The sequence below is a fragment of the Sus scrofa genome, chromosome 13 (assembly GCF_054392235.1).
Source record: "Sus scrofa isolate SSC_HxYL_T2T_F1_AM1 chromosome 13, Sscrofa_HxYL_maternal_Yorkshire_Landrace_v2.0, whole genome shotgun sequence".
NCBI lineage: Eukaryota > Metazoa > Chordata > Mammalia > Artiodactyla > Suidae > Sus > Sus scrofa.
This window is the reverse complement of record NC_139395.1, coordinates 51,841,604-51,860,582: the sequence shown is the minus strand read 5'-3', so window position 1 is coordinate 51,860,582 and position 18,979 is coordinate 51,841,604. Positions and strand designations below refer to the sequence as shown.

The 18,979-nt window shown below is 37.8% G+C and overlaps 1 protein-coding gene across 26 annotated transcripts in view; it reads right to left on the bottom strand.

Annotated features, from left to right (window-relative positions):
• Positions 1-18,979, bottom strand: part of CACNA2D3 (calcium voltage-gated channel auxiliary subunit alpha2delta 3) — a 924,345-nt gene that overhangs the window by 118,757 nt on the left and 786,609 nt on the right. For 13 of the 26 annotated variants that reach the window (XR_014823278.1, XR_014823270.1, XR_014823284.1 and 10 more), the window contains 4 exons: positions 14,153-14,263; positions 13,856-13,943; positions 6,846-6,929; positions 4,930-4,997 (listed from right to left, as the gene is read on the bottom strand). Coding sequence is in view for 3 of the 26 variants with exons in the window: in XM_084988627.1 (XP_084844753.1) it covers positions 8,331-8,423; positions 13,856-13,943; positions 14,153-14,263 (292 nt within the window). In the remaining 23 variants the exon portion in view is untranslated. Of the gene's footprint in view, positions 1-1,904; positions 2,022-4,929; positions 4,998-6,845; positions 6,930-8,010; positions 8,424-13,855; positions 13,944-14,145; positions 14,264-18,979 lie in introns of those variants that run through there. The other 13 variants (XR_014823269.1, XR_014823290.1, XR_014823276.1 and 10 more) reach the window with 4 other exon arrangements.

Sequence of the window (18,979 nt, the reverse complement as noted above, 5' to 3'; positions counted from 1 at the left end):
CTAAGTAAGGTTAGTGGCAGAGATAAAACATAGCAGGAAATTTTCAATTTTTTTTTAATTAAAGTATAGCTATGTACTCCAATGTTCATTGCAGCACTATTTGCAATAGCCAAGACATGGAAACAACCTAAATGTCCATTGACAGAGGAGTGGATCAAGAAGATGTGGTACATATACACAATGGAATATTAAAAGGAAAGGAAAGCCATTAAAGGAAAAGAAATAACGGCATTTGCAGCAACATGGGCAGACCTATACATTATCATGCTAAGTGAAATGAGTCAGATAGCAAGACACCAACATCATAAGCTACCACATACATGTGGAATCTGAAAAAAAGGACACAATGAACTTCTTTGCAGAACAGATACTGATTCACAGACTTTGAAAAACTTATGGTCTCCAAATGAGCCAGGTTGGGGGGTAGGGAGATGTGCTGGGAATTTGGGATGGAAATGCTATAAAATTGGGTTGTGATGATCTTTGTACAACTATAAATGCGATAAAATTCATAAAAAATTAAATCATAGTTGATTTACAATGTTGTGCCAATTTCTGCTGTACAGCAAAGTGACCCAGTCATACATTTATATATATTCTCTTTATCATTCTATATTCTATCATGTTCTATCCCAAGAGATTGGATATGTTTTGAAGGGATAGTCAGCAGGACTTCCTGGGAGATTGGACGTGAAGTGGGGAAGAAAAGAGTCAAAGGAGTTATAAGCCTATGGATTATGCCACTGGATGGTGGTGGGGGGTGGGGGTGGTAAGGCTGTTTCCCAAGATGAGAAAACAGAGTAGCAGGATCGGAGGAAAAAATAAAGAAATCTATATGGCGTGTATCAAAATTGAGGTGTCCCTAATACATCCAAGTGGGATATAAAATTAAAATAGAATAGCTTGTAGGTTAAGGAATACAAATAGTTTTTTCTTGCCACGTTTATAGCCAGCACAGAATGACTAAATCATAGGTAGCCTATCATAAGCAGTAATGTCTGAGAACTCATCATTAGAGTAAAGTATAATTTAGGATAGACTAGCATAACGTCGTAGGCAAAAGAAGAGGGTTAAAATTACCATTAAAAGTATTAACGCAGAAGATGAGACCAATACAGCATAGAATAAGATGGTAGCTTTGATTTACAAATTGGTACAAATACTTAATAGCATATTCTATAGTAATATTATTTCTAAGTAGCCTAGTAGTAGTAGTAGTATTATCTAAATAAGACTGCAGTATTAACATAATAGTAAATATAATTAAAATAGTAGCAACCGATAATTACTGAAATCACTACATCTTGTGCAACTAGAAGTTTTCCTCACTTAGATAGCATCTCATTTAAACCTCAGGAGAATATCATGAGTTGGGTTCTGTGATTAGCTCCATCATACAGAGGAGAAACCTGAGGCTTACAACTACCGGATACTTTGAGCGAAGTCACATAAGGATTAACTTGGAAGGTGCAACTTAAACTTCTGTTTGACTCTATCTGATTTCAAAGATCATGCCTTATATAACCGTCATGTATTTCTTTTGGTAGTGTCAGAGTAGTATGTTAAATGTGACATACTGTACTTTTAACAACATTACAACTAAAAATAATACTAATTAAAAATAAAATAATACTAAATTTACAGGTAAGTTGGTACTTTGTTGTTATTGCTACAAGATAAGAAGTGGTGTGTTATGTTTTAGTATAGATTGCCTGGTAGCAAATTGAGGCTAAAAAATTGCAAAATAGCCCTGTCTAACATAATTGTTGCTATCCATTTTGGAAGCAGAACTTCATTATGGTATCATTGTTGGTTCTGAAATTATAGGAATAAAACAAAACTTAGTATAGATTACTATTTACTCTGGTATTAGAGAAAGTACATTATAGAACATTATAACATACCTGACAATAATGTAAAATAATGTAGATCTCTTCACATGGCATAGCATTCATGCATTACTGAGCTTTGTTTACATGTACCATATCTTCTTGTACTACATCTAATTCTATGCACTGTATCTAAAATAGTAAAGAATAATAACTTGGTTGATGGTAAATATCAGTGGCAAAGTACATGATACTCATATAAAACTATAAATTACAAATATTTAGGACACTCATAATATGTGCGTTCTTTCAGAATGCTGTTTGATTATTGTGCTAAACCAAAGTGCATTATGGTATATAAATTCTGTAAATATTTGAGGAGTGTATCTCTTCAGTAAATACTTAAAGTGTTGGACTGGTTGTATATCTTTGCTAAAATTATAGATATCACACACTGGTTATTGTAGTGGCAGAACTGCTTCCAAGTTGGAAGCAAGTGTGACATAGCTTAGCGGTAATATCATAACAACATGAAAATCATAAGACCATCGTGTAGAGTGGTACAGCAAAGGGATTACTTTCAATATTAGAGCTGGCACAGAACCCAAGTGATTTCTAAGATTGTTGAGCAAACTGCAAGCTTTTAGCAAAGTGAAATGAGGAAGTCACAGACCACAGACCTTCCTTTGAAGAGTGGTAATGCTTCATTAACTATTCCCTGAAAACTTGATTCACAACAGTGGCTTTCCAGATCCAAGACATAGGACTGTACAGACCACTGGGCTCCACACTATCACTTCTGTTGTTTTCACTAAAACTGCAGGCTGCACTAGCACAGCAGGTGTATTGTTCTCATAACTAGAAGTTAGGCAGGATTATGGACAAAGGAGGGCAGCATTATTGTTATAAAAAGTACATAGAGTGTGATTGTGTTGTTGTTACTGAAATAATGACAGAGGGTCATTGGTGTACCATACTGTGGAGTAATAATATTGTCAAATGTTCTGTTAAGACAATATATGGAATAATACAATAATAATGCTGGTGCTGGCATTACTGACAGTATAACACACTATGACTGGTGGAACTGCTCTTTACTGGATCTTGAGAAAAGAATGTGGCATGAAAAGAGAAGAGACAAGGTGAAAGTTGACAAGGTGGCAAAGTAAACAGGGCTTTGTCTTTCACTACTTGTGTGACTTGGGCAAGGTGTGTAATCTCTGAATCTCACATCTGTCGTGTGCAACATGCCCCTTTTGTAGCTGGTGCTCACTGTGAGGAATTAGTTCTGCCCACTTCACAGAATTATTGGGAAGTGCTTTTCACAGTCAGCGATCAATAAATGCTCCCCTCTCTGCCCCCTGCTTACTGCTATAGCTTGGAGATTATGTGGTCGCATGACGCAGTAGCACATTCAAGGGCAATATAGAATGACTAGTCAATCTAAGAACAGTATGACTATAATTTAGGACTTTTCTTGATCTACAGTGGGGAGTGCATATCATGCCACTGTCCCAATATCGTATTGAAAAGATGACACTCAAATATTTATCTCTCATCACTGGTTTATTGTTGGCCATTAAGGGTGAGGGTAATTGCAGTATGGTATTAGCTGGTATAGAATTTTGTGGCAGGATTTTTGTTAACAAGATTCTCGATAGCCTAACGTGGTGGGCTATAGCAGTATGACACAGTATTATAGTATTATAGGCCACACAGCACAGCACAGCACAGGCTGATAGGGAAGTAACCACTCTAAGACATCCAAGGCTAGCAGCAGCAATGTCCTTTTATGTTTTGCTTCATTCCATGTAATTGTGGGACCAGAAATTATAATATACTGTGCTCAAGGGTGTAATGTCAGCCTTTACCTCCACCTTACAGTTCGAGCTGCAGTGATGCTAGCACCCTATAGTGAGTCATGCTCTTTATGTTTGTAGTTACATATGTAGAAAGACATTAGATGATACTAGCATACTTAGAGGGTTTGAAAAGGTGCTGGCTGGCATGATGTTGAAATACAAGTCATGCGGTCATATTGGTCCTGTAGAAACTCCCATATGTAAAGCACTGACCCACCTCTAGCATGCATGGATATTCCTAACTTCTCACATTAGGAAAGCTTCCAAAATTGGCAGCAGAGCTCGTCTAAGACAAGGACTTGACCCACTATGGCCCACATGTCAAATCTGGATCACTGCCTATTGCGTATTGTTTTCAGGCTAATAGTGGTGTTTACATTTTTAAAATCTCAAATAAACCTCTAAAGAAGAATAATACTTTGTGACATGAAAATAGAGTAAATTCTAATTTCAATGTCCTCAAAGACAGCTTTAGTGGAACACAGGTGCTTTTGTGCTGATAGTTACACAGAGTTCAATAGTTGCAACAGAGACAGAAAACATAGCCCACAAAGTCTAAAATATTCACTCTGGTCCTTTACAGAAAAAGCTTGCTGACTCCTGGTTTAAACCATCTACTTATAATGTGTACATGAGAAATTACTGTATTTTGAACATTCTGTAGATGTATCCGTAGTGTCATATTATCCTGTGTGACTAACCAGAGTTAACAAAAACATCACTACAATCTACTATAGTATATTGCCTTTTGTGTGCCCAAATGCTGCTGAATTATAGTATGCCAAACTAGAAAGTACTGCCATCTTGACTTCCTACCTATCTGAGGGGACTGGGGTCTGCTGCCCTGGGGGACTATAGTTCACTGTACTGGTATGTATGCATGTGGCATATTGTATTGTAATGGTTGGGGTGAAAGGTATGATAGAAGGCTTTGCCTCTTACTGGCTCTACAGTTTGGGTAACTTGCTTGTTGAGCCTCAATGGGAATAATGGTAGGTCCTACAAATGAAGACAGAAAGTTCTCTGCATAATAACATGTAAACAGAGGACTTTGATAAATGGTATCATGGGGGTGGCTTATTTATTCATTCCACAAACACCTCTTGGGTGTCATGAACTTGAGGAGTAATCCCCAGCACTGGGAATATAGCAGTGAAAGAGAAAATTGAGCCCCCTCTCAGGGGTATCGGGAGGGGAGACGGAGAGTGAACGGGACAATGCCAGTGCCCCATGAGTACCTTGCTCTGAAGGAAACAGCAGCCAGTGAGCGAGGATTCCCAGGTGTTCAGTGGAAGACTGCTGAGGCCTGGAGGACAAGAGGAACCCCATCATCTGAGTATTTTATGACATTATGCACATGGATTGCTACTGAATTGAATCTGTATGTTAGTATCTCAAGCTATGTAAGGAATTCCTAGCATTAATGGAGCAAACATGTATATTTTAGATGCCATGTGGAGATCCAGAAGGTCCATGACATCTAATAACTTGTAAAGACAAAAGCTAGTTGATTGTTAAGTGATTAGATCAGGGTTTCTCAACTTCAGCATTATTGAAATGGTAAATAATCCCTTGTTGTGTGGGCTGTCCCAGAATTTGGTGGGTGTTTAACAGCATCACTGGCCTCTATCCACTAGATGCCAGAAGTACCTCCTCTTGTCCCAAATTGTGACAACCACTATTGTGGCAATATTGTGACAGATATTGCCACATGTCCACTAGCGGGCAAAGTTGCCAAGGATTTGTAATCACTGGATTAGGGGAGTTGATGCCTGCAAAGTCCCCAGCAGGAACTGCACCTGCTACAAGCTGGATATATGAGACAAAGTCACATGAGCCGAAATGCCCTCAAGAGGCCCCCCAGCATATATGTGCCAATTAGAGGCATCTTCACAAATTTCCCAAATTACAGACACTGCAAATGGCTCTCGAGGGTCTATTAAATTATTATGACCTCTAATACTGATAGCAATAAAACTTTGCTCTTCTGCTTATGATTTTAATATTTCACTAAACTATATAGTCTCATAACAAGAGAAATATTATCCTCTGTAGTGCTATACTGTTCATAATGTGAATAATAATGCCATATTACCTTATCTTAAAACCATTTCACACAATTAAATACTAGTTTTTAACCACTGCCATCACTATCTCATTTTAGGGTCCTACATCATCTTAATCTAAAGAAAGTATAGCACATGGAGTTGTTCTGTTGTTAATTTTAAGATAAAGGTATCAAACCATTATTCTTGTCTATGCTGTGTTTTACTAGTCTACCCTCAATAAACATTGCAATTGTTCTACTATATTTTAATGAATTTTATCTAGTATATACATATAAAATATATTTTATATCATTGATAGGTACATATATGAAGTTTTTTAATATTTCCATATCTGTTTTTTTATTTTGAAGTTTTAATGGCATTAATTTTTTAATAGTTATTGTTTTCTACATTTTAGAATATTGTTGCATTGTTACATTCTGATTAGCTCTAGGTGCCTTCTGAATCTGATACCAATTATACTTAATAACAAAGTTTATAATTTTAGTAACTAATTGTGCCATATAATGCTATGTTAAACTGTATCACTTTATAGTTCATCCTCTTAATTATAAGTAACAAACCAAACTTTTTTTTTTTTTTTTTTGGCTTTTTGCCTTTTTCTAGGGCTGCTCCTATGGCATATGGAGGTGCCCAGGCTAGGGGTCGAATTAGAGCCACAGCTGCAGGCCTATACCAGAGCCACAGCAACTCGAGATCTGAGCTGCATCTGCAACCTACACCACAGCTCATGGTAACACCAGATCCTCAACCCACCGAGCAAGACCAGGGATCAAACCCGCAACCCCATGGTTCCTAGTCAGATTCGTTAACCACTGTGCCACGATGGGAACTCCCGAAGCAAACATTTTAATAAAAACATTCTGTGATAGAGTATCTTTGGATATGATTGGTGCCAATCATTAATATTGCAGGTAGAAGTCTTAAAAAATGAGCAATGTCAGGATAATAGAGAATATCCTATTACTCCTTGCTTTCTGCAGTAAAGCTGATACTCCCACCTGGTGCTATACCACAGGCGGATGTATCCACAATCACCCCCTACGTTGGTAGCACAGCTCTTACTACTACTGTCATTTGCTTACTTGCTTAAATGTTTATTGAGGGTCTGCTCTGAGCCAGACACTCTGCTCTTACAAAATCCTTGCCTTCTTGATGTTTATTTGCACCTGGGGAAAGACAAACAATAAGCAAATCCAATGGTAATAACTGTTACAGAGGAATATCAAACAGGGGAGAGGGAAGGGTGGAACAGTGTAGAAGTAGCAACTGTAAACTGGCAAGTCAGGGTGGACTGTGAAGAAGGAAGGACCTGAAGCAGGTAAAGAAGGAAGGCATGAGATATCTGGGGGAAAGAGTATCCCACGAAGAGGGAAGAGCAGGTGCAAAGGCCCTGAGGTAGGTGCCCACTTAGCATGCTTACGGGGCAGGAACACCTTGTAGGTTGGAGGAATAGTAAAGAAGTATAAAATCTAGTCTTTCTATTCCTACAAATACTGGATTCATTTTAGTATAAAGTAGTACGATAACATTTGTTTGTCTAAAATATCAACAGGATAATGTAGCTTTTTGAAAAGAGTTTAAGTTGATTTCTCCCCATGACTTTTAGATGTCCATTTTCTAAAGAAAGATATTCTCATTTCTATGTAGGCATGGGAATTATTCCCCTTGGAATGGTTACTTGGGAATCATAAGCCAATGGAATCTGTTTTCTTTGGTCCAGGATCCAGTGTTTCAGAAATGCTTACAGGTCTGGGTAGTTTCACATTCTGTAATACATGAGACTGAATTTCATCTCTTGTTTACGGGGAAAGCCAGAAGCCAAATTCTCAAGCAAAAACCTTGAGTCATTTGCAGTCGTTGTTCTTTTCCTCCTTCAACTCTTCTCAGAATGAATTCATAGATTTATGACTTCTTTATGTCTATTCCCAAATAGTTCAACACTTAAATATTATGGAAGCTTGTGTTCTCCTCCAAATTACGATTTCTATTGAAGTTTTGTTCAACAAAATTCAAGGTTCTGTGTATTAAATTCTGATGTAGACGATATTTTGATTCACTTCTGTAAATATTTTTATAACTGAGAGTGGAGCATCTAAACAATTGTTAAATATTTGTCTAGGATCTGCTTTAGAGTAACGTCTCTGCCAACAACCATCCTTTCCTGCTGTCTGGAATGGGTGACTTTTTCATGCACTTTCTACTCTGTATTCTCAGCAATCAAATGATAATAAAACCCAAACCAGGAGATTAGGATTTTAATATACTTTATTTAAAAAGTACACAGTTTTAAATTGGTTTCAATGGGTTTCAAGCAGAAGGGACACTGCCCACTCGCAGTCCCGTTTCTGATGAAGAGTGATTATCATGTAGCAAACTCACATTTGCATGACTGGCAAAGTAAAAAGATAACTTTTTGTCAACATATCTTTAAGAGTTTATATCACGCACAGTTTAAAATCATGAGATGCTGATGGTTGGACTATATTTCATGTATCCTATTGTCGCACCATATTTTGGTTCACAGTTTATCCATAACTTAGCATGCCAAGAGAACATCTCCATCAGTGTCACCTTGAGAAGAGCATCAAAAGCAGAGGGAACAGGATAAGGACCATCTTGGCCTGGAGATTCGGTGCACCCCCACACTCCCTCGCATTCTCCTACAGGGAAAGGCAGGGTTGGTTAGAGCAGAGATGGAGACCGAGATGCCTTAAACCTCCCAAGCTATGTGGAGTCCCGAGACCTCTCCCCACTCTCCAGTGTATGAACAAAATCATTTGGGACTTAAATGCCAGGAAATGGATCTGTCTACATCTCATGATGTTGGTATGAGACTCTCTGATTTCACTTGTCAACGCATAAAATATTCAAAATGGCTCTTTGAATCCTACTAGGCAGAACACTCAAGAAGTCCAGTGCTGCTGGTAGAGATGTCTGTGGTGATTATATTATCAAAGCAAAATATTGGCCTTTGAAGTAAATGATCACATCTAAGGGGCTGATGGTTTCAGAGACTTGGCTATGGAAGGTTTTGTTTTGTTTTGTTTTTGTCTTTTTAAGGCTGCACACATAGCACATCCAGCAACACAGGATCCGAGCCACGTCTGCGACCAACACCACAGCTCAACGTCAGATATTCTACCAAACTGAGTGAGGGCAGGGGTTGAATTCGCGTCCTCATGGATACTAGTTGGGTTTGTTACCGCTGACCCACTATAGGAACTCCTGGAAGGTTTTGTGTATGTCTTCTTTTTTATTTGGAGAGAGGAGGCTCTGTTCTACAAAAATGAGATCATATTATTTACTCATTTCTGTATCAAGTTTTTAACCACTAATTGATGGAAATTTCTCCACTTCCATTATTATAGGTCTATTTGATTTAGTTTCTTTTTTACTGAGGGTCATTCATCTTCTCATCTGCTCTCCACTGCTACAAAGAGTGCTGAATGTAGGTCCTTAGCAAACAATGATAGCTGCTCCTGCCCCTGCCTAAGATGATGCCCAGGAGTGAGAATGCAGAGTTAAAGGGCATTTTTGCCTTTGATGGCTATTGCTAGATAGTTCCATGGTACTTGTATTTTCTGATCACTCAATGACTTGTTTCTTTCATGTTCTTGGTTTATTTTATTTTATTTTATTTTATTTTATTTTATTTTATTTTATTTTATTTTATTTTACTTTATTTGCTTCTTAGAGCCGTACCCATGGCACATGGAGGTTCCCAGGCTAGGGGTCGAATCAGAGCTACAGCTCTTGGACTATGCCACAGCCACAGCAATAAAGATCTGAGCCAAGTCTGCAACCTGCACCACAGCTCATGGCAAAACTGGATCCTTAACTCACTGAGCGAGGCCAGGGGTCCAGCCTGCAACCTCGTGGTTCCTAGTCAGATTTATTTCCTCTGCACCATGACAGGAACTCCTTGGTTTATTTTTATATGCAGTAGTTTGACATCAATTTAAAGCATTCTTTTTTTTTTTTTTTTTTTTTTTTAGGGCTGCACCCACAGCATACAGAAGTTCCCAGGCTAGGGACTGAATCAGAGCTGCAGCTGCTGGCCACAGCCACAGCCATACAGGATCCTAGCTACATCTGTGAGCTGCACCGCAGCTCATGGCAGTGCCAGATCCTTAACCCACTGAACCCGGCCAGGGATCGAACCCATGTCTTCATGGACACTAGTAGGGTTTGTTACCGGTGAGCCATACCAGGAACTGCCAATTTAAAGCATTCTTTATGCTTTGATTTATACATATCTTTTCAAGTTCTATAAATTGAATACTAACTTTCATTTACCTTTTACCTTCGAAGAGTTATAATATTTATGTAGTTAAATAAATCTGTTTTTCTATCATAACTTTCTGGTCTTGGATAGGAATGTCTCTTCTGTTCCTAGAATTTCTTATTTATTGATTTATTTGAAATATAGCTCATTTAACAATGTTGTATTAATTTTTGGTGTACAGCAAACTGTCAGTTATACATCCCTGTCTCTCTCTCTCTCTCTCTCTCTATATATATATATATATATATATAGATAGATAGATATAAACGCACATATCCACATATACATGCACATTCTTTTTCATATTCTCTTCCTTTATGGTTTATCACAGGATATTGGATATAGTTGCTTATGCTACACAATAGGACCTTGTTGTTTATCCATCCTATATATAATAGTTTGCATTTACTAATCCCAAACTTCTAATCCTTCCCTCCCAAGCTCCTCTCTCCTTCTTGGCAACCACAAGTTTGTTCTCTATGTCTGTGAGACTGTTTCTGTTTCATAGATATGTTCATTTGCGTCCTATTTTAGATTCCACATATAAGTGATATCATATATTTGTCTTTCTGACTTACTTTGCTTAGTGTGATAATCTCTAGGTCCATCCATGTTGCTGCAAATGTCATTTTTTCATTCTTTTTAATGGCTGAGTAATATTCCACTGTGTGTGTGTGTGTGTGTGTGTGTGTACACTAAGTCTTCTTTATGCATTCATCTGTCAGTGGACTTAGGTTTTTTCCATGTCTTGGCTATTGCAAGTAATGCTGCTATGAACATAGGGGTGCCTGTATCTTTTCAAATTATAGTTTTGTCTGCGTATACATACCCAGGAGTGGAATTGCTGGATCATATGGCAACTCTACTTTGAGTCTTTTGAGGAAACTCCATACCTTTCTCCATAGTGGCTGTACCAATTTACATTCCAGCCAACAGTGTAGGAGAGTTCCCTTTTTTCCACATTCCCTCCAGCATTTGTTATTTGTAGATTTTTTTTTTCTTTTTCTTTTTAGGGCTGCACCTGTGGCACATGGAAGTTCCTAGGATAGGGGTCAAATCAGAGCTGCAACTGAGGCCTACACCATAGCCACAACAATACTGGATCCAAGCTGCATTTGTGACCCATGTTGCAGCTTGCAACAATGTCGAATCCTTAACCCACTGAATGACCAGGGATTGAACCAACATCTTCACAGACATTATGTCTGGTTCTTAACCTGCTGAGCCACAACAGGAACTCTTATTTGTAGACTTTTTAATGATGGCCATTTGACTAGTATGAAGTAGTACCTCAGTGTTGTTTTGATTTGCATTTCTATAATAATTAGCAATGTTGACCATCTTTTCATATGCGTACTAGTCATCTGTATGTCTTCTTTGGTGAAATGTCTATTTAGGTCTCCTGCCCATTTTTGATTGAGCTATTTTTGTTGTTGTTATTGAACTGTGTGAGTTGTTTGTATATTTTGGAAATTAAACCCTTACTCGTATCATTCGCAAATACTTTCTCCCAGTCTGTAGGCTGTTTTTTTCATTTTGTTTATGTTTTCCTTTGCGGGGTAAAAAGCTTATAAGTTTAATTAGTTCTCATTTGTTTATTTTTACTTTTATTTCTATTGTCTTGGGAGAATGTCCTAAGAAAACAGTGCTATGATTTACATCAGAGAATGTTTTGCCTATATTCTTTTCTAGTGGTTTTATGGTGTCATATCATATGTTTAAGTCTTTAGGCCATTTTAAATTTATTTTTGTGTATGGTTTCAGGGACTGTTCTCTTTTTTAATGGAGATAACTTTATTTTTATTTATTTATTTATTTGCCACACCCACTGCATGTGGAAGGTCCCACACCAACCTGCACCATAGCAGTGACCCAAACCATAGCAGCAACCTGAGCAGCTACAGTGATGATGCTGGATCTTTAACCCACTGTACCATGAAGAAACTCCAAAAATGACCTCCCCTGTTTTTTGGCCACATCCATGACATATAGAAATTCTCAGGCCAGGGATCCAACCCATGCCATAGCAGCAACCCAAGCCACTGCAGTGACAATGCCAGATCCTTAACCCAGTGTGCCACAGGAGAGCTCCAAGAGTGTTCTAAACTTCACTGATTTATATGCAGCCAAACAACTTTCCCAATACCACTTGCTGGAGAGACTGTCTTCTCTTCACTGTATGTTCTTGTCTCCTTTGTCAAAGTTTAATTGAGTGTAGGTGTGTGGGCTTATTTCTGGGCTCTCTATTCTGTTCCATAGAGCCATATGTCTCTTTTTGTACCAATACCATGATGTTTTTATTACAGTAGCTTTGTAGTATTGTCTGAACTTTGGAAGCATTATTATGCATCCTGCTTGGTTCTTTTTCCTCAAGTTGCTTTGGCAATTCTGTTTTTTCATGGTTCCATATGAATTTTAGAATTATTTGTTCTAGTTCTGTAAAAAAATTCATGAGTGATTTGATAAGGATTGCATTAAATCTGTATATTGCTTCGGGTAGTATGACTATTTTAACTATATTAATTCTCCTGATCCAAGAGCATGGATCCAGTCTCTAGAATTCCTTGTGAGAACATCACTTACCATTCAAGTCCATTCTATACTCTCCCCTTTGAATGGAAACTCTGCCATATATAAGAATTTCTATTCTGTTCCACCAACCTCATCTCACTGGGTCTAGAAACTTAAAGAAAAAAAATACTGATTTTCTTTTTTTTTTAGTGTTTATCATGTATCTAGTTACTAAAGCAAATCATTAACTCTAGAAGATTTTTACTCTAATGACTTTAGTGCCAAGTATGCAGTTCTGATATTAATTGAAGTGGTTTTAGTGGTTTTGGACTATTGTTCATATTTCTGTTTTACATAGAGCTTTCATGAGGGGTGATTACTGAATTTTATCAAAAGCCTTTTTGCATATATTGTTAATAAACTCTCCCTTGAATATAAAAGTAAATATTCTCAATAAATTTCTTTTTTAATACTATACTCACTTTAAAATCTTTTCTAGGATTTGGAGAGTTTAAATAACATTAAAATTATTTGCTATTTATAGGTGAAATTAACAGCTAGCTGGCTCTGATGGCATTTTAAAAAATGGACTGCTTCTCAGTCTACCTTTAGTAACTGGTCTAGGTAAGTTTTCCATTTTTCAAGGTAGGGGTGGAGTTAATTTTTAAATTTGCATTTTTTGCTATATTTAAGATTTTTTGCTTACAGCATTGCAGGGGCTAATTCATCTACATCTATGATAAGTTTACACTTCTCAGTACTAAACTTAATTTTTCTCTGATCATTACTTTTTGGTGTAAATGCATTGCCTTTATAGTTCTGGGATTAGGGGGTTTAAAGGCTTATCATTCTACCTTTATATATTGCGACTCTTGAACTGACATTAATATTGCCAATTTTGCTGTACATGAATTTCTTATAAATAAAAGGCTGCCTAAAAGCAAGCAGTTTTATTTAACTAAAAGTTGAAATAAGTAAAACAAGATGGTCAGAGCCACTTTATGTGTAACAGTGGAAAGTGATAAAATTATAGCACATCTGTAATAGTGAAGATAGTAAAGAGACTTTAAAAACATATACATGGATATAATAAGAAAAGACTATTAAGCACTAAATAAGAAGGTATTGAGGAGCTGAAAGTAGAGTACTATGTAGCCTTTCTGTATATTCTTCTTTGGTTTATCTGAAGGGGATTATTTTCTCACGAGTAAACTTTTGAGCAATAGTTCTTTGATGATTGTGAGATTCTCAGGTTGAATCTGATGGGAAAAGAGTAGAAAGGGTCCTCAGACTTACCTCAGGATGGAAGCCATGACAAGATTCTGGACGCCTTCTGATTTTCTGGGCCTTTAAACGTTCACATTTAAGGGATTCGTTATGTTGACTGTAGTTAAGGCATATTTCCAAGATGTTCCTTTTCCTTACTCTGATTTCAGAGGTCAAAACCTGCCACTAAACCCCCTTAATGATTTCTCCAACAGTGGAAAGGATATCCTCTCTCCCTCTATAAGATTTCTCCCCTACACTCCTTATGGTCGATCCCCCTTACCAGCTTCATCAGTAGTGGCTGGACCTACACACAAAAGGATATACCTGATTTCAATGGGTGCCATGGTGATGGGGGCCACAGACTCACAGAGGCAGCTACTGTCCACCACCACCATGAACAGATTGCTGCTTGGGATCTGCTGGATGACAAAAGACCTGTTGGAACAAGAGGCAGAGAGACAGTGAGTGGTCATTTATCATTCCTCAAGTTAACAGCCATGAGGAAACAGCCAGGGTAGGGGAAATACTATAATATTTTGGAAAACAAGGTGCCTCCTTCCGTGAGATTCTTCACTTTCAAGTATGAAGCTTCACTAAGACAATAGTTTATAACCTACAGCTATGTCCCTACATAGCTCATAAAACTCACCTTGTAAAGATTGGACTTTTGTGTGCATGAAACAAGTGAGCCAGAGTTGGTTAAATCACCTCAATTTCTAAGGTCTAAGAGGTGAGGCTTTTCCAAAACTCATTTCCTTCTCCAAGGATGTAAACATTATCCCAAGTTGCATTTGATGTTCTTTGGGGTGGATTTTTCTCTCCTCCCTCCCTCGAGGATAGATTGAAGCTATGTCACATGAATGGCAAAGGAGAAGTGAACTTCCTAGTCCTTTCCCTGGACCAGTTTGCACAATGTTGGCCCACAATAGAGGTACATTGTTTTGAATAAAATTAATACTAACTTTAAGGTGTTCCATCCTTCTCAGAGACCAAGACATGTTGTTACTAAGGACATTTAGTGCTTCTGATATTCCAGGTATGTACAGCTAGGCCAACTTAATGAACTAGTAAGCTTAATGTCACCTCTTTCTCATCTTATCCAACAGTGAAATGACAAAGTAATGTCACCATAAAAATAATTTTTGAACCAGCAATACCAGTCACTCATTAGAGGAATATATTAGAGGGCAAACCCCATATTCTTTTAGAGCCAACAGGTTAGCTAAATATTTAGCCCCACGTCTAGAATCCCTGTCAGATAATTTTTCATGATATTTAATCAAATCAGTCTAATCACATGAATGAAACTATAACCTAAAAAAATGGTCAATTTCTCTAAAAGTTAACTTCATTCATCTTTCTCTCAACAAATCTGTTCTATTCTCTGGACTGTATCCGGTATAACAAGATAGGACATGAATATTTTTGACCATAGTGTACAACTGATAAAACACCAAAGGTGTTTGACGAATGCATGATTTCTTTAAAATACAGAGCAAAAACTCTTCACATCTAAGCAATATAGAATATAAGTTATTTTCAAACGTGGAACTGCGACTCATTCCAAAAAGCAACAAGCATCAATGATATGTTCATCTTTCACAGTAGGGCACAATTAGAAATTAATAGCAAGATTATGATACACGTAGTGGAAATTAAGGGTTAAAAACACATCAAATTCACCCTTGACAATCTGAGAGCAGCCCAGACTCACATCTGTGCAGTATGGCCTTAAATATTTTTACTGGGGAAAAAACCTGTAAATAAATGAACCATGTTTTTGAAACAAGAAGCTAGAAAAATAAGAACAAAAGCCTGCCCCTCAGTCTTCCCTGTGGTACACTGGGCTGAGTATTGCTGCCCCTCTCCCAAGTCCAACCCTCAGGCTCCTGCAAGGATGTGACTGATGGAAGAAGAGAGAAGTAATCATTGTACAAATAGTTTCTCTTGTCTCCTAACCATTTCCTTCAGTTTACGCAGAACTCTCCCCTAAACTTACCTTCGGCTACCACCCTATTTCACTGTCCTCATTTACAGAACACCTCCTAAAAAGAATTATCCACAGTCTCTCTCTCTCTCTCTACTCTCTCACTTCTCTCCTTTCCCAAATCAACTCCAGTAAGGACATCAATGACCTCACCGCCCTTCTTCTCAAGCTCCTTTGCCTCCACTGTCTGCCCTCACAACAAATTTCCCTGAGAGAAAGGCTGCATGTGTCTGCCCATGTTATCTGCCAGCCCCAACACCTAGAGTTATGCCAAGGACAGAGCAGACCCTCAATAAATATTCACTGAATCAATGACAGAATGAATTTATAAAGATAAAAGCAGCATAAAATGCAACTAAAAAATGCAAAGATAACTGAAAAAAACCAAACTGGCTTAAAAGGACAGGGACATAAGTCCACTTCAGGCAATCCTGATCAGGAAAAAGAAGTCACAAAGTTACAATAAAACCCAAAAGATACAGAAACATCTTAAACATTTTAGGTGAGTGTTATGTATATCATTACAAATAATTTGAGAACTTAGAGCAAACACACTTTGGGTAATAAAGTACAAATTATCAACATTTGGCCAAGCTATAAAAAACACAAGTAAACCAATTGCATGAAAAAAAAAACTGAAATGCTCATTGAGAATCTACCCCCAAGTGAATACTACCAGATCACCCAAAGAACAGATATTGCTGTGTTCATAGAAAATCCATGTGAACCCACTGACCAGCTATTAGAACTAAGAAAAGAACTAAGCAAGCTGACCAGTTACATAATCTGCATATAAAACCACAGCTTTTCCCTGACACTAGCAATAACCAATGAAAAAATATTTAGGAAATAAAGAGCCATTGATAGTATCAATAATTACTATAAAATGCTCAAGAATAAATCTAGAAAAAGGCATTTCTTTATGAAGAAAATGACAAACTTTATTGAACATAAAACAAAACCTAAGAAATCCACAGTGATTGTGGAAGGGAACATATTACATATTAAAGGTGTCATGTAACCTTCAATCAACCTTTAATTAAAAGTAATCACAATAAAAATCTCAATAGGAATTTGATGGAATTTGAGGTGATGATCCCAAGATTCTTTCAAAAGATTGAATATAAAGAATACTTGGGACAACTGTATGAAGTTTAGGGTTTTTTTTTTTTTTTTAATTTTTTTGTATCTTTTTTGGGCCACACCCACAGTATATGGAGGTTCCCAGGCTAGGGGTTGAATCAGATCTGGAGCTGCTGGCCTACACCACAGCCACAGCAATAGCAATGCAGGATCCAAGCCTCGTCTGCAACCTTACAGCTCACAGCAACACTGGATCCTTCATCTACTGAGTGAGGCCATGGATTGAACCTGTGTGCTCATGGATGCTAGTCAGATTCATTTCCACCAAGCCATGACAGGAACTCCTAAAATTGAATTTTATAAAAAGGAAAGAGAAGGGAAGATGCTTGCCCCTAACCAGTATCAAAACCCCCAAGATGATTTACAGAAGAAGAAACAGAGTTGGACAACTAATAGGTAAAAATAAAGTTTCACTCTTACTAAAAATTAGATAAATATACATTGAAATGAAATTAAAACAATGAAATGCACTTTTCACTAGCAGAACGGCAAAAAAAAATAGGTCTCTGGTAATATCAAATGATGGAGAGTGTGAAGAAGTGAATAGTATCCTACACTACCAGTAGGAAAGTGAACTTTTACAGGCACTTTGAGAACAATCGTTATTGTTAACAGTGAAAATCATTTAGATCCTATTTTTCTAGTAGTTTTGCTTCTCAATAAGAGAAACTGTTGTACAAGAGCCTGAGAAGACATATAGAAAGATGCTCTTGGTAACAGTGCTCATTTAGAGGAGGAGAAAACAAAACACACCTGGAAGTCCATCAATAGACTCAGTAAACAACAGTGTGTCTATTCCAGGGTCTATTTGGCACCAGATGAAAGTGTGAAAGAGATGTCTACTGTCATGAAAGGATACCCAAAACATAGTAGGTGGGGAAATAATGTTGCAAAACTATACATAAAGTATAAATATGGAAGAATACTTAGAAATACTCATCTAAGGGTATTTGACTCTGATACAGAGAACAAGAAAAAATGAATGAGATAGGTAGATTTATCAGATGTGTTGGGGAGAGACAGTAAATCAGTAAGCAATCCATGACTCATGGTCCCATAGAAGGAATAAATTCACAGAACAAATCTAGCACATGTGGTTAGAACACAAATAAAAAAGGATAGGAGTTCTCCTGTGGTACAGTGGGTTAAGGATTCCGTGTTGTCACTGCAGTGGCTTGGGTTTCTGCTGTGGCACAGGTTTGATCTCTGGCTCGGGAACTTCCACACGCCATGGGTGTGGTCAAAAAAAAAAAAAAAAAAGAACATATGAAGTGTCTTCCTAGAGATAAAAGGGAATGGAATGACCAAGTGGAATTAAATATTTATAAGGCACAGATTATGTCATCTCCAGATTGACAGTCCTCATCTATGATCTCCTTAAATCAACCCACTGGCAACTCCCACTCTCTGTCTGAGACACGCAGATAAAAGTCATGGCTGCTCATTAGGTTAGAGGCACTTTACGAATCTGACCTTTCATCTCTCCAAGGAAGCATGCATGTCCTGCCTCTAGGCACCTTCTCTCTGCTAGCCTCCATTCCTACCTTCAAGTCTGGTCCTCCTACCACAGTGGGAGAGAGAGCAAGGGAGGAGAGGATGGGGTGGCGGGGGACAGGAGAGTAGTGGTGGGGGAGAGAAGACTGGGAATAATTGTCCTGGCAGACTTAACCTTATATGGGTAACACTGGAGTTCCTTAAAAGGAAAATGTGTACAAGTATTCTTAAAATATTTATAAAATCAAATATTATGCTGGGGCAAAGAATACGGATTTTCTCATTTCACAAAAAAGGAAACTGGGACTCAGAAAGCAGAAGTCAACTTCTATAGAAGCTATACGAATAAGACATAATCGTGCCCATTTTAGAGATGGAGAAATGAGAGCCTCAGTTACTTCCTGGAGTAACAGGGGCAGAGCTACAAGCCTCTGGAGGCCAGGCCTGTTGTGGGGCTGCTACTATAGGCAGAAGACTTTCTGTCTTGTACTGGAGTTATCAGTGCTCAAGCTCCTTGAGCGCAGACC